Here is a 15,359-nt window from a genome sequence, read left to right on the forward strand (position 1 = left end):
CTATAAAAAGAAAAAAGAATTTAAATCTTAAGGCTGTGCTTTCAATGTGAATATTCTGCCTAGAAGTTGAAATCATGTTATTAATCTTACAGTCCCCATCTACAAGCTTATTTTTAACCAAAAAATAAGGTCAGATTTTTAATTGAAGAACACATCTCTCTTTCTCAGTGACATCTATGACTCCTTAAATTAAAAGAGTATATTGCTGAAAAGGTATTTAAACAGCTCTTGCAAATAGTAATAAGGTTCTATCCTAAGCTGCCAGTAGCAGGGATGAATGCACAGATCTGCAGGCCAGATGGTCCAGTGCTTGGGACAAGAAAAATTCTAGCAACCTATGCAGAACCTTTTAACTGATAAGATATAAAAGGCATAAAAAAAAGAAAAGTTTCCAAGTCTGGGTAGCTGGAAGGAAAGTGGAACCTTTACCAATTACAGGGTAACTGAAAGATAGTGTTTGATGTCAATATAATATCCTAAATAATACAGTCCTGTTGGAGTGGTCAAAACTAGAGACATTACTTGAGGAATCACCTGCATATACAGAGTTTGAAAGCTGATCCCAGAGACTGGGAAAGAGAGGATAAGAGACAATCTAAGGGGACAACCATAATAAAGGGTTCCTAGACAGGTAAACAAAAACCCACACATAAATAGGAGTCTGAAAAGCAGGCAAGGTAGATTTGTAAGAATTTAGTGTCATTAAAGTCAAGATAAAGTTTTTAGTATGGAGTGGTCATCGCTAGAATTCTAACCTGAAGGCAGAAATGACATTCTTTCATCTCTGAATGCTGCAGAAGCCCCTATCACAGTACCTCCCAGAGTATGTGCTCAGTAATAATATACACATACATATATATATATATATGTATGGATATATATATATCCTTAAACAGTGCCAGCCAGGCACTGTTTTAATGCTGTTAAAGAAAATTCCTATTTCTCACAACAGAAGTTACTGTTATCATACCCATTTTGCATCTAAGAAAAATGAGGCACTAATCAGTTACATATTGTCCTAACTCACACACCTAAGAGAATCTGTCCTGAGAGAGAACACTGCTGTGAGCAAGTGCAATGCAATACTAAAAGAAAAACTTAAAACTGCAGTATGTTAAATATACCAGAGATACCCTTCATTTCCTCCCTGCCTACATCAGCACTTTCTTAAAGAACTTTCAGTACCCATTCCAAAAAAGTACCAACTGTGATACACACTGAAGTCTCCTCTCCATCCATTTTCCCACTACTATCATCCTTCACCCTCAGCTAACTGGACTATAAGTGGGTATTTAACCAAGTGGATTCTCTCTTCAGAAATTCAGGATTATGATAAAGGTGTTCGTTGAGAACAACTGCAATATCAAAGTGAGTCAGAGGTTAGCACCATGACAAATCAAAGTTTCATGCAAATCAAAGTTATAGGGAGGCAGAAACCAAGATCTTTAAAGAGAGGGACATCTGAAAAAAAAGAAAGAAAGAAAAACTAGAACAGACATAACAGAGTACAAAGTAGCAGGGAACTGAGTAGCAGATACATAAGACCACATGTTTTCCAGAGAAAAACTGGAAGACAAACCTCCTGAAGATTTTCTGGTTCCCAAAACACTGAGCCTGCACAGACTTCATGCAATAACTTCAAATGTAGTCTTCCAACTGTCTCACAAATACCTTTTTTAAGTCAGTCAATTCCAGTGCATGTTTGCAGCCAAATAATCCTCAAGCCTTAATTAAAAGAGGTCAAAGAAAAACACTGAGAAAGCAGGTACTTTTTGCTTCACAATAACTTTTTAGGTACTTTTACTCTCTTTTCAGGGTGAGGAGAAAGAGGCTCAGCAATATTAACAGACCTGCCCGAGTCCAAAGTCCAAACTCTTTACAATATACCTCATTCTCACTCAAGTAAAAATCCTCTGTGTTTCAGGCCACTACATCATTTCTCATTTCTTCCCACGTTAACTTTTCTCCTTTTATCATTCCCAGTTTCTAATGCATATACAGGATGAGGCAGAAGTAGGTTCACAGTTGTGAGTATGTAAAAGTTTATTCTTGTTATTATTACTGTATTATTTTCCATACAAACAACAGTAAACCTAATTTTGCCCACCCTGTATTTCAGATGTCTTACCTTCTAGTAAATAGTTTAAATAAATTGAACTTTTTATGTAGAAAGAGGGCAGAATGAGCACCCATGGATCTGTTTGGTCTGTTTTTAAACTAATAAGTTTATTTCCTTTCCCCACTTCACCAGTTTATAGACCCTTAACTCCAGCCTAGACCCAGCTGTTACCTTCTCCTGACCTGCCCCCACCGCTTGTTCCCTCCTAGTGATTTTTTTACTACAAGGCAGGTGACTTGATAGAAAAAGAGCAAATTCAACTTACCCATATAATTATCCTACCCAAAGTTACTTCTATTACTTTTCAAGGGCAAAATAAAACAACTAATACATCCTAAAAGCTTGACACCCTTGCCAAAAGGTTTAGAGACCAGACAAAAAAATTCTATTTTTCTATTCCTGAAAATCAGTTTGCCAATATAAAATGGGAAGGAACTTTTTAAATATAGATGAGTCTCTTGTTCACATTTTCTCCAAGTATAAACAGAACTCCACTATTTTTAAGTGAAAACTTCCCTTAATGTATCATCTGACTGGGTTTGATCTCCTTTTCCAGAGAGTAAGTTTTCAGAATTAAAATACATATAATAGGAACACATATACATATTAAATGTACTATCCTTCTTACAACCTCTCAAGGCAAAGGACTTAAGCTTCTAGACTTACCCCAGAAGTTCAGAAGCTGGCGAATCTGTGGTTCAGGGCCTTTGGCGAGTCCCATATCCTCAACGACTGGGACCTACCACACTAGCCCTTACCAATAATGCAGTTATGCGGGTACTCACACTAATCACAAGTTACCCGTTAGGCTTGGGATCCCATTTGTTCCGACAACCCTACATTCTTTAATCTCCCATAAACTGCTGTTACAGTTCCAACTAACAGTGAAATTCACTGTCAACCCTTGCATCGGTACTGCTAGGAAGAACATAAAAAGTATGAAAACCAGGGCACTACTCGAAAAAAAGTGACCGTGTGTTTAAAAAGATTCATTAAATTGCACCATTTTAAACGTCTCTAATCATACTGGGAACTGCGCTTCCATTTCCTCTAAGACCTTAAAAGCACCTTTGCATTATTGAGAAGCCTTTATTTTCTGAGTATTTCCACACATAAAATCAGTATCAATCACTGTAACATCTCTAACGAAACTAAGGAACGCTCACAGGTTTTAAAAAGAACTGAATAATTACAAAGCTGAGAAGAGAACCAGAATTTTTAACTCGCGTTTCCACTAAGGCCATTAGATGTCTCAGCACTATTTCTTATCCTGCAATTTTCTTAACATCTTAAGATAAATCACCTTCAGCTTAATAAGGTTTTAGAGGACAGGGTAAGCAGAAGAAAAGAGTTATTACCAAATCATACCACGGTGGGAGTTGAGGTTCTATTCCCATAGTCATTTTGCGAACGTTTTTCCGACTTCGGTCACATTTCATAAGTTTTTTTTTTGTAAGGCAGCTTAGGTGCCTGAAATAAGACGGTATACTCAATCCGTTCAGATCCTAGATGGCCAGCATTTAAGCCATTAACAGCCTTAGAGAAAACACAGATTTCAACACTCTGAGGAGCTGCTTGACGCCTTCCGTTTCTGTCACAGACTAGGGATGCGCCTGGTTCCAGAGCCCAAGGGTTCTGACAGTGAAGGATGCTGCTGTTCCGGGACAAAGTGCGACGTCCTCTCCCTCCCGCACACTCCCCCGGGCACGCACCACCACCGCAAACTAGGCACACGCTCCACCACCTACCGGGGGAACACAAGTCAACTGCACTTGTCATTCAAAGGGACTGCAGCTTCGTTGCCACACTCCCGCCCCTGGAAGACTCGGCTCGATCCTCTGAACACCCCCGCCCCCTGGCCCAGAGCTTCCTCCCACTGCCCAGCTCCACCGGTCTTCCTCCCCTCGCCAGCGAGGACGCAGTTCTACGCGGCCCCAAAGCCAGAGCAAGGGCTGCGGGCAGACGGAGGGCTGGGGTCCCGGAACTGGGCCGCTCCGTCCATCGCAGCCCCACACCCCGCCGCCATCCGCAGCTTACGCCGCGAGAAGATCCGCACTCTGCTCACCTGGGGACCGCAGCCTCCACAGCTCAAAGGCATATCACCAGCCCGCAACGACCAGCCGCGTGAGCTGCAGAGAAGGCGAGCTCCCCACCCGCACTGGCCCCTGGCCCTCCCCACCCTCCCCGCCCCGCGGCCCGCCCCCGCCCGGCCCACCCGGGCTTCCGCCGCTGCCGCCGCCTCAGCTACAGCCCGCGACACTACCTAGCCCCCACGCTTCCCACCCACTCTCGCGAGAAGACCTCCGTGACCAAGCCCGCGTAAAAGTGGGTGGGTTTATTGAAAAGCAAAGAAAGAAAATGAAAAACGTTCCCACGTGCTCCGCGGCAGCACGCAGAGTGGACCCTCGCGTCACATGACGCGGAGGCGGCCTCTCCATTGGCCAGAACCCGCACAGCCGTGGGAGCTTTAAACTCGAGGCTGACCTACGAACCTGCGGCGAACGTCTTGCGCGCTTCCTGATCCGTTACCTCGGAAACTACTTAACCCTTTCCTCTGGCAAAATACCAATCCTAGTCTTGCTCAGCAGGTTTGGTTTCAGACCCTGCCTCCTTGCCTTCAACCTTAGTCTTACCGCTTGGGGTCAGAGGAACTCCTTCGCCACAGGCAGGCTTTGCTCTCTTCTGATTTCCCGGACCCTTCAAAGCGGCACCCGCAGCAGATCAGAGCGCCTCAGTAAAGCTCAACCTCTCCGGATGGCTCCGCCCCTGCTCAGCATCTCTAGGGAGGACCACTCCGCGCTCCAGTCCTGCGGCCCTATCTGAACCTCCACAAGGAATCTCCGGGCCCTAGTGCTCACCCGGACATCTTTACGCGGCCTTGAAATTGGGAAGTAAAAGCATTGATCACCGAGAAAGCAAGCCCTAGATTAAAAGTTAGTGTGTGATCATTTCCACTTAGAAGTGTAAATCAAGCTGCAGTCTCCTCAAGGACGTCTGCTCCTCAAGGGTGAAAATACCCGATAAGTAAAAGACATTTTTAATAGTATCTTCGTTATGAGTTCTGCCCTGTCGGGAGACCGGCAGGGAAGAAAAGGTGCATTCATATGTTCATTTCTTCAGCAAATGTTTGTTGAGTTCCTGCATATGTTAGTCATTACTCCAGGCTGTCAGTTGAGCAGCGATGAAGACAAATAAGTCTAGGGTCCAAGGAGCTTATAGGGGAAGGAAGGGAGAGAAGAAAGGAAAAATATCTTTTGGTGTTAAGCTCTATACAATATATATACATGAATGACGAGATGGTGATTGTAATTGGGTGGCTACGTGGCCCTTTTGAGGAGGAGGCCGTAAAATAGTGGTTTGTATAACAAATATCAGAAGAAAGAGTGTTCCAGGCAAAGGAAGACACTATTTCAAAGGCCGTAAATTACGTTTGAGGAGGGAAATAGGAGCGAGTAGGAAGAAATAAACTTGGAGAAGTAAACAACCATGGATCATATCCTGTAGGCTCTGAAAGTCAAGAAAGGAATTGGAAGCTTACCCTACGTGCAGTGGAAAGCACTGGAGAGTTTTAATAAGGGAGAGTTACCTACGGTTTACTTTAAGAAAACAAAAATGTTTTCTTTCGCCTGCAGAGAATGGATCTTAAGGCCACACAGGAAGCAAGGAGATTGAGACTTGGTAGTCCATGTGAGAGACAGTCCTGAAAGGCTTAATTTCCAATGACCTTGGCATTCTTCTAAAATCCACTAGGTCAGAGTCCTAGTGCTATTTGCTGCCTTTTGTTAAAAGAGGATCTGGACACATCTATTGTTACTTAATTACAGTAGGAGCAATAAGTTGGATTTTTGTTGTTAACTTGAGAAAACAAGTGGCCCAAAAGAAAAGTTGCCTTCAATTTTTTCTCCCTCCATTTATACCACACAGGTAACCACATCTTCTATTCTTAAAGTCAATTCTAAAAAAACAACAACAACAAAAACATAAAGTGATGTTCAGTGAAGATATTTATGCCTCGGTGTAAGACTTGAAAAGATAGAGGTTGGAGGCTAGAAAACTAAGATATTTTACTTAAAGAGAAATTAGGAGAGTTGAGTTCAACTGGAAAACCTTTCAGTAACTGGTGAGACAACCAATCAAGCTACCTTATCATCCTTGAGTCTCAGCTTCCTCATACGTAACACAAGATGCAACTTAACCAGCCAACACCGAAGTGGTTGAGACTGAATTACACTTTGGCATACACACAACAGTAAGACAAAATCTGGAAAGGGAAATGAAATGAATTTTTATGAAACCCTAACAGAGTCAATAACACAATTCAAATTAAATTGGGTGCTCACATGCATGCATGCACACACACGAGTTGAGGAACTATGAAACCGATTAATATAGATACCAGGAATGCTTCCCCCAAAACCTTGGCCTTCTCAGAACGTGAAAGCAAAAGCATTACCACCTGCTCAACTTCATATTCCCTTTCTCTGTAGCCATTTTAAACCTATGATGTATTTAATAATGATTCATTTATTTCTAATAAGGATTTTAAAAGTAGAAAATAAATGTTTGAAAGGCAATCTCTTAAAGTTAATCTAACAATTTTAATGAAAATAAGACTCTAAGAAACCTTATAGGGTTACTTTAAAAAAGGTTTTATTCATTTTAGAGAGACAGGGAGGGAGGGAGAAAACAGATCGATTGCTTGGCCTACAACCCAGGTATGTGCCCTGATTGAGAACTGGTGACCTTTCAGTCTGCAAACTGGCACTCAATAGACTGAGCCACACCAGCCAGGAGTATAGGGTTACATTTTAAAAGGAAAAGTGCTAAAAAGAGAAAAGGTATTATTTTTAACAAATTAAGATCACTCTTTTAAAATGCTAAAAGAACTGAGCACTCTCAGTGACTTTTGCAGTCATAATGATTAACTGAAACAGCTGCTTGGTGCTGTTAATTTAGATAATGGCTCAACCTTACCATTCCAACATGTGTTAATAAAGTCATAGTCCTCCCAACTCACCCTAGCAAAAAGGTCATTGTGGTCAATTATTTGGAGTACAACAAATATGAAATAAGAAGAAAGTTAGGCTTGAGATCCATTTCCGCAGATATCCCTCCCTAGTTACTGATTCTTTTAAAAATTATGTTTTAACAGCTCCATTGGGATATAATCAGATATCATACAATTCACCCACTTAAAGTGTACAATTTATTTACTTAGTTTATATATTCCTAGAGTTGTGCAATAATCACCAAAATCTAATTTTAAGACAATTTTGTCCTCCCTAAAAGAAACCCCATAGTCATTAGCAATCAATCCCCTACCTCATGCCCAACCCTAAGCAACCACTCACTACTTTATGTCTCTTTAAATTTGCCTATACTGGACATTTCACGTAAATGGAATTATAGAATATGTGGTTGTTCATGTCTTATTTCATTCACTTAGTATGTTTTCAAGGGGCATGCATGTGGTAGCATATATCAATACTTCACTTCTTTCTATTGCCAAATAATTCCATTGTATTGGTATATCATGTTTTATTTATGACTTAATTAATAGACAGGTTATTTTCACTTTTGGGCTATAATGAATAATGCTGTTTTGAACATTTGTGTACAGTTTTATGTGGATATTGCTTATTTTTTAATACTTTAAAAATAAAATTAAAAAGTCCATATTTCTTTTTCTAGCACAATAGCTTTACTCCTAGCTTGCTTTTTTATTATTTTGTTGTTGTTGTTGTTTTGCCTGTGTTTGAAGTATGTGCCCTCTATCCCCGCCCCCCACCCAGGCCTAGAGGGTTGGCATTTCTACTCACACAATTCACATCTGACCAAGCCACTCCTCTGTTTAAAACCCTTCAGTAGCTTTTTATGGTTCTGACCATGATCTGTTTACCTAAGTTTCTCCTCTGTTCTCCTATCATTCTCCCTCTCAGATAGTTCTTTCACTTCCTCAAAATAGAGCCACACCCTCCCTGCTTCATGGCCTTCCCGTAAGCTGTTCCTTCAGTATGGAATATACTTTCTCTGCCTGTCCTCCTTAGCCTCTGAAGGCTCATTTAACCCATCAGCATTCAGCTCTACTCTTCCACAAGAACTCGTGTCCTAACTCCCCAGACTGACTAAGCTCCTCATCTGTATTTTTCTACAAAGCATTTATCGACTTACAATGACTTTTATTGATTACATATTTAGTTAATATTTAGTCCGTTGCCTCTACTAGACTGTAGGATCCATGAACAGAAACCACATCTGTTTTTACTTCCACATGCCTGGCACTTAGTGGGTAGTATTAGTTATTCACTGGAGGGAGGGAAGGAAGGGAGGGAGGGAAGGGTCTTCCTGTATTCTATTTTTTCCCCCCTTTGTTTGTATTGAAATAAATTTCTAGGCCCAAGATAGAGCCACTCCTCCCCCGTGTGGCATGCCAACAAATAAAAACTTAGATACCTTGTGTCCCTATAAATGCTCTGCTAGACCAGAAATGCAGTATGTCCGTCCAGTCAGCCAGTTCTCAAACACCAAACCAAATCTCGGCTCTATGCTTATTTTCTTGTTCCTTTTCATGCTAAACAAGGTTGATTATGTGGCCCCAGCCAATCAGATATTTTTAATTTTTTTCCTCCTTTATTTTTATTCTTTACTCTATAAAAGCCTCCCACCTTCCTGCTCATTTTGGAATTCTCCAAATGGAGACTGTCTGCTTCATAAAGTGTTAAATAAAGTTTATGTGTATCACCTGCATTGTTTTCTTTAATCATTTTTAACACTGGGAATCTGCAGTAAAATCTTAATAAATGTTAGAAGCCCAATCTGTACTATGGTAAGGTGAATTAATGGAAGTTGAGATGGCATAGTAGGGGACACAAGTGTCTCAAGCCATACTCCCTACAGAAGACAGGCGTGGAGAAGAGAGGGCCAGTGGTGCACTGAAGAGCCAAGTCAGTAGTGTGATGAGTCAGAGAGCACAGGCTGTGTCTGAGTGTACCTAAGATTGTGCCTATGAGAGCCTCCCACATCTTCAGGGGACATTTTCGTGGGCTAATTTCTACCAATGAAGTTGATGATGTCTCCAGAGTAATTTTGCTATTTTGTGGAACTTTTACTGGTTACTTTTATTGGTTTACATAATCTAATAGAGCCAAGGCATTTGAGTTAAGAATTATGAACCAGGAAGGCTGAATGATTTATTCTAGATCACATGGGGGACTAAATCATAGTTCAGACTAAAATTACCTTGTTCTGTCTGATTCTACCTTTCAGTGGCATACCACACAAAGCTAGCCTCTCAATTTAATCCTTCTAATGACCTTCTGACTACAAAGGCAGGAATCATCTTTCTGCAGGAGCTTCACACTAGCAACCTCTGATAGCCAGGGGCAGATTCCAGGTCGCTTCCTGTTTGAAAACTTGAGTCTCCCTTTGGCCCACCTGCTGAATTCCTGTTTCCTGCCTGACTGACAGCCACAGCTGTCAAGTCCTTTTCCACATTGCTCAATTTTGGGATTTGTTTTTTTTATGATGATGATTTAATACACATTCATTATGTACAACACTGGAAAACTCAAGAAAAGATAATGGAGCAGACCACCTGCCTTATTTACTGTAATGATACTTAGTAAACCAATATTCTGGTAAAATATTCTGAAAGTGGGAATTTAGGAACATTACAGTTTCATCAGCCATTTAAACATGTAAAAATTCATTTAAATTTAAAAAATTAAGTGTCTCATTTATGCCTTTGTTTTAAAAGCAGGTATATTATACCACAGTCTTTTATATGGTTTATAATTTATACACTTATCTAATTCTTTTTTTAAAGATTTCATTTATTTATGTTTAGAGAGAAGGGAGGGGAGAGAGAAGGAGAGGGAGAAAAATGTGTGGTTGCCTCTCACACACCCCCTAACAGCGATCTTGTCTACAACCCTGGCTTGTGCCCTGACTGGGAATCAAACTGGTAACCGTTTGAATCACAGGCCAGCGCTTAATCCACTCAGCCACACCAGCCAGGGTTACACTTACCTAACTCTTTTGTAGTGAATCTCTTGAAGGACAGAAACATACCTTAACTCTTCTTATGATACCTATAAATATTTTTACACGCAGTAGGTGTTCATTAAATGCTCAATGACTTCAAAATCATGAAGTCATGATTATTACTACAGATGATAGTTCAGAAGTGCCAGTCCAAATTAAAAACCTCTAGAATTAGCAAAATAAATGTGAGCACTATTATTTATCACACTCAAATATAATAATTCTTCTGATTTAAATCATCATAGTTAATTACTGACTTAATTTCCAATATGTGAAATACAGATGTACCATCTTTTAAGGAACTATATAAATGTCTAAAATTGAAAAACAAATAGTCATGCTTAAATGTAATTACTACATAATAGGCTTTTAAAAATATGACTGTCCTGATTTTAAATGGTTGGTATAGAGTTAATTATAAAAAAGAAATCACAAAGTTTTGTAAAAAGCTTATGTAACAAACATTTGTAATTCAAAGAAGCACACATGTAATCAAGCATTTCAAAAGCATTTAGCGTAAGTAAATGGAAAATCAATTTAATTACAAAAAAATGTTTATCACAACTTCTCAAAAATGTCTTTTGCCAAAGGTGAAGCAGACTTCCTCTTCATGTGAACCAATAGTATACATGCTTGCTACTTTAAAAAAGATATTGGATAACTTCCCGTGGATTACTTATCTAAAGGGCAAGGGAAGTCTTTTGAATATTGTCATGACCTTATGACAAGATAAAACAGATTCTAGCACAAGTTGTTCCTGAATCTATCACTCCTTGTTGCTTGGGTGCTTTGCTTTTCATATAAAATATTAATTTAACATGAAGATAAGAGAATCTTATTAACTAGTTAACTCACAAGAAATTCAGTAGAAATATTCTTATACGATTAGATTTTTCAAAGTAGGTAATACTCATCCATGCAAAGCATGAATATTGCATGCCTACTTCCGGTCCAGGAAGCATTAAAAATTGTGATAAAAATCTAAATTAAAAAGTAGCAGAACTTTTAAGCTGCTTTGATTACTTCCTAGGCTTTAAAAAATTCCTGTTCTATTTGGTTTTTTTTATTTTTAAATTAATTTTTTATTATTCAATTATAGTTGACATACAATACTATATTAGTTTCAGGTGTATAACATAGTGATTAGACATTTGTATAAATAACTTAAAAATGATCATCCCAATAAACCTAATAACCATTTGATATCATAAATAGTTATCACAATATTGACTATATTCCCTATGCTATAGTTTACATCCCCATGACTATTTTGTAACAACCCATTTGCACTTCTTATTCCTTCTTCTTCTTCACACATCCCCTCAGCTCCCTTCCCATTAGAACATACCATCAAAATGTTCTCTGTATCTATGAGTTTGTTTCTGTTCTGTTTATTCATTTACTTATTTTTAGATTTCACATATAAATGGAATCATATGGTAATTGTCTTCCTCTGTGTGACTTATTTCACTTAGCATAATACCCTCTAGGTCCATTCATGTGGTTGCAGGTGGCAAGGTTTCATTTTTTATGACTGAGTATATGTACCACTTTTGCTTTATCCTTTATCCTTTTTAAAAATATTTTATTTATTTATCTTTAGAGGGAAAGGGAAGGAGAGAGGAAGGAAACATCAATGTATGGTTGCTTCTCGTGCATCCCCTGCAGGGAACTGGCTCCTGCCGGAAACTGGCCTGCAACCCAAGCATGTGCCCTGACTGGGAATCGAACCACAATCATCTGGTTCGAAGGCCCGCGCTCAATCCACTGAGCTACACCAGCCAGGGCCTATCCTTTATCTTTTGATGGACACTTAGGTTGCTTCCGTATCTTGTCTATTGTAAATAATGCCGCAAAAAACATGTAGATACTTATGACTCTTCTAATTAATGTTTTAAGTTTCTTTGCATAAGTACCCAGAAGTGGAATTGCTGGGTCCTTCTTTGTCTCTTGTTATATAGGCTTTGGTTTAAAGTCTGTTTTCTCTGGTATAACTACTGAAACCCATGCTTTTTTTTTTTCCATTTCCATTTCCATAAAATAACTTTTTCCATCTCTTTACTTTCAGTTTGCGTGTGTCTTTCTATCTGAAGTGGGTCTCTTCTAGGCAGCATATAAATGGGTCTTGTTTTCTTATTCACCCTGTGCCTTTCTTTTTCTATTTAAACTCATTTTTATTTTAAGATTTTATTTATTTATTTTTAGAGAGAGGAAAAGGGAGGGAGAAAGAGAGAGAGAAACATCAATGTATGGTTGCCTCTCATGTATCCTCAAGTGGGGACCTGCCAGCAACCCAGGCATGTGCCCTGACTGGGAATCAAATCAGTGACCCTTTTGTTCGAAGGCCAGCACACAATCCACTGAGCCATACCAGCCAGGGCTTATTTTTATTTTTTAATTATAGTTGACATACATTATTATATTACTTTCAGGTCTACACCCCAGTAATTAGACATCACATAGCTTACTAAGTGGTCATCCCGGTAAATTTCATACCCATCTGACACTATACATAGTCATCACAGTATTACTCACTATATTCCGTATGCTGTATTTTACATCCCCATGACTATTCTGTAACAGTTAATTTGCACTTCTTAGTCCCTTCACCTTTTTCACCATCCCCCACCCCCTCTTCTCTAACAGCCTTCAAAATGTTCTGTGTCTGAGTCTGTTTCTGTTGTGCTTATTTTCTTTTTTTTAAGAATCAGTTGTTAATAAATACATATTTATTGTCATTTTTTGTTCATAATTTTCTTCTTAAAGAAGACCCTTGAATGTTTCATATAATATTTGTTTGGTACTCCTTTAGCTTTTTTTTTTTGTCTGGAAGCTCTTTATTTGTCCTTCAATAGTAAATGATAGCTTTGCTGGGTATTGTTGGTTATAGGTATTTGCTTTTAATCACTTTGAATACTTCTTGCCAATCCCTCTGGCCTGCAAAGTTTCTGTTGAGAAATCAGCTGACAATGTTGTGGGAGCCCCCTTGTATGTAACTATCTGCTTTTCTCTTGCTGCTTTTAAGATTCTTTGTCTTTAATGTTTTGCATTTTAACTATGATGTGTCTCGGTGTGGGCCTCTTTGGGTTCATCTTGTTTAGGACTCTCCATGCTTCCTGGACTGTGTGTCTATTTCATTCACCAAGCTAGGGCAGTTTTCTGTCATTATTTTTTTCAAATAAGTTGTAATTTTTTTATCTTTTTCTTTTTCTTCCAGCACATCCATGATGTGAATGTTGGTATGCCTGAAGTCATCCCAGAGGCCCCTTACACTATCCTCATTGTTTTGGATTCATTTTTCTTTTTGCTGTTCTGATCGGGTGGTTTTTGCTTCCTTATATTCCAAATTGCTGATTTGATTCCCAGCTCTATCTACTCTATTGCTGATTCACTGTAAATTAGTCTTTGTTTCAGTTAGCGTACCTTCATTTCTGACTGGTCCTTTTTTATGCCACTGAGGCTCTCATTAAGTTTATTGAGCATTCTTATAATCAGTGTTTTCAACTCTGCATCCAGTAGATTGCTTCTCTCCATTTTTTTAGTTCTTTTTTTGGAGTTTTGTTCTGTTCTTTCATTTGAGACATGTTTCTTTGTCTTCTCATGTTGGCCACCTCCCTGTATTTGTTTCAGTGTATTAGGTAGAGCTGCTACGTCTCCCAGGCTTGGTAGAATGGAGTATTGTAGCAGGTGTTTTGTAGGCTACAGTGGCTAAGCCATTCTGATGACCCAAGTTGGCCACTCACAGTGCACCCCCAGGTGGGCTGTATACACCTTTCACTTGTAGCTGAAACTTGATTGTTTTTGGCATGTCAACAGAAGGGATTTGCCCTAGGCCAAGGACTGGCTACAACCACCAACAACTGGCCTCCAAACACCGTGGAGGATCAACTGTGCAGGTGACCACCTCACAGAGCAAGACTTACTTCAGCTGGGCTCTGGTGCCCACTGAGACCTACCCTTTGAGTGTGTCACTTGTGGTGGTGGTTGGGTGGTGATGCTTTGATGTGGTCTGAAGCTGTCAATTGGGTACACTGACCACAGGGCCTCTGGGATGGTGCAGACCAAGGTCGCCACTGCCTGTGCTCTGCCAGGGGCCACCTGGTATGAGCTACAAAGTGATCTACAGATGGTTGCTACTTGTGATGGGAGGTGCCCTTGTGATGCCAACCTGAGAACCAAGGCCAGCTGCTGCTAGTGCTGCATCTGGGGTCACTAAACGTGAGGTAAAAAGGCTCACTGAGAATAGGTACTGCTTCTTTGTGATATTTTAGGAAAATCTCAAGCATGAGCCAAGGCAGGCCATTTGTATGGAAAAGATGTGGGCCTGCAAATTGGGTGGGGCAGAGGCTCAGGAATCACCATAGTGAGGCAAACAGTGTAAGCCAGGTTGACAGAGACTCACAGGGCCTACCTGTCTGGGAGAAAGCTGCACCCTCCCCAATTCTCGCCCTGATGCATAGAAATTCAGTTCCTTCCCATATGTTTGTGATGCCTTTCGAGCTGCCACCCCAGCACTGAAGTTCAGAGAGAGTGATTCTATGTAAGTCTGTGCACAGGCCCGTTGAGAGCAACTACCTGGAACTCCAGAATTCCTCAGCCTCTATCCCTGCTGTTTTCTACAGCGAGAAGTTATGGAGACTTCTCTTCCTGGCTCTGGAATTGTAGGCTAGGGGGACCTATGGTGGGACTGGAACCCCTAGTTCCTCAGGAGGCACCGCTGCAGCTGAAATATTCCTCCTGATTTTTATCTGTCACATGTGGGTGTGAGACAAGCCCATTCTGCATGTCCTACCTGTTTTGATGTGGCTTTTTTTTTTAAAATTTCCCTAGTTGTAAGACTTCCATTCAACCAGATTTCAGGTGGTTCTAAATGATGATATTCTGTAGTTCGGTTATAATTTTGATGCAGTTACGGGAGGAAGCGAGTACCCCACTTACCATTTTGCCCGAAAGTCTCCAATTTGGGGTTTTGAGCCATTAAATTATGCTAGCAAGGTCTAATCTAGCTTCATACTAGTTTTGATCCTTATTTGCTTTGGATTCCCTTGGGTCATCCTTGAACAGATTTTCTCCCCTTCCTCACAAAGGGACTTGTGAAATCAAACAATGCTCTGAAGAACAAATGAGGATTCTTCATAGCCAAGCCTCATTAATTCTAGAGCAGCCTACTGTCTCTGGTTTGTTGGTTTACTGGGCA

The 15,359-nt window shown here is 40.1% G+C and overlaps 1 protein-coding gene across 5 annotated transcripts in view; it reads right to left on the minus strand.

The window, feature by feature from the left end:
• AKAP11 (A-kinase anchoring protein 11) overlaps positions 1 to 4,871 on the minus strand; it is a 50,504-nt gene extending 45,633 nt beyond the window's left edge. For 2 of the 5 annotated variants that reach the window (XM_037060181.1, XM_037060158.1), the window contains exon 1: positions 3,488 to 3,750. In XM_037060181.1, the coding sequence (XP_036916076.1) occupies positions 3,488 to 3,558 (71 nt within the window). In that variant the 5' untranslated portion in view covers positions 3,559 to 3,750. Of the gene's footprint in view, positions 1 to 3,487; positions 3,751 to 4,184; positions 4,280 to 4,752 lie in introns of those variants that run through there. The other 3 variants (XM_037060173.1, XM_037060169.1, XM_037060164.1) reach the window with 3 other exon arrangements.
• Positions 4,872 to 15,359: the final 10,488 nt, after the last annotated feature.

The sequence above is a fragment of the Sturnira hondurensis genome, unplaced genomic scaffold (genome assembly GCF_014824575.4).
Source record: "Sturnira hondurensis isolate 20B ecotype Veracruz unplaced genomic scaffold, ASM1482457v3 Scaffold0001074, whole genome shotgun sequence".
Lineage (NCBI taxonomy): Eukaryota > Metazoa > Chordata > Mammalia > Chiroptera > Phyllostomidae > Sturnira > Sturnira hondurensis.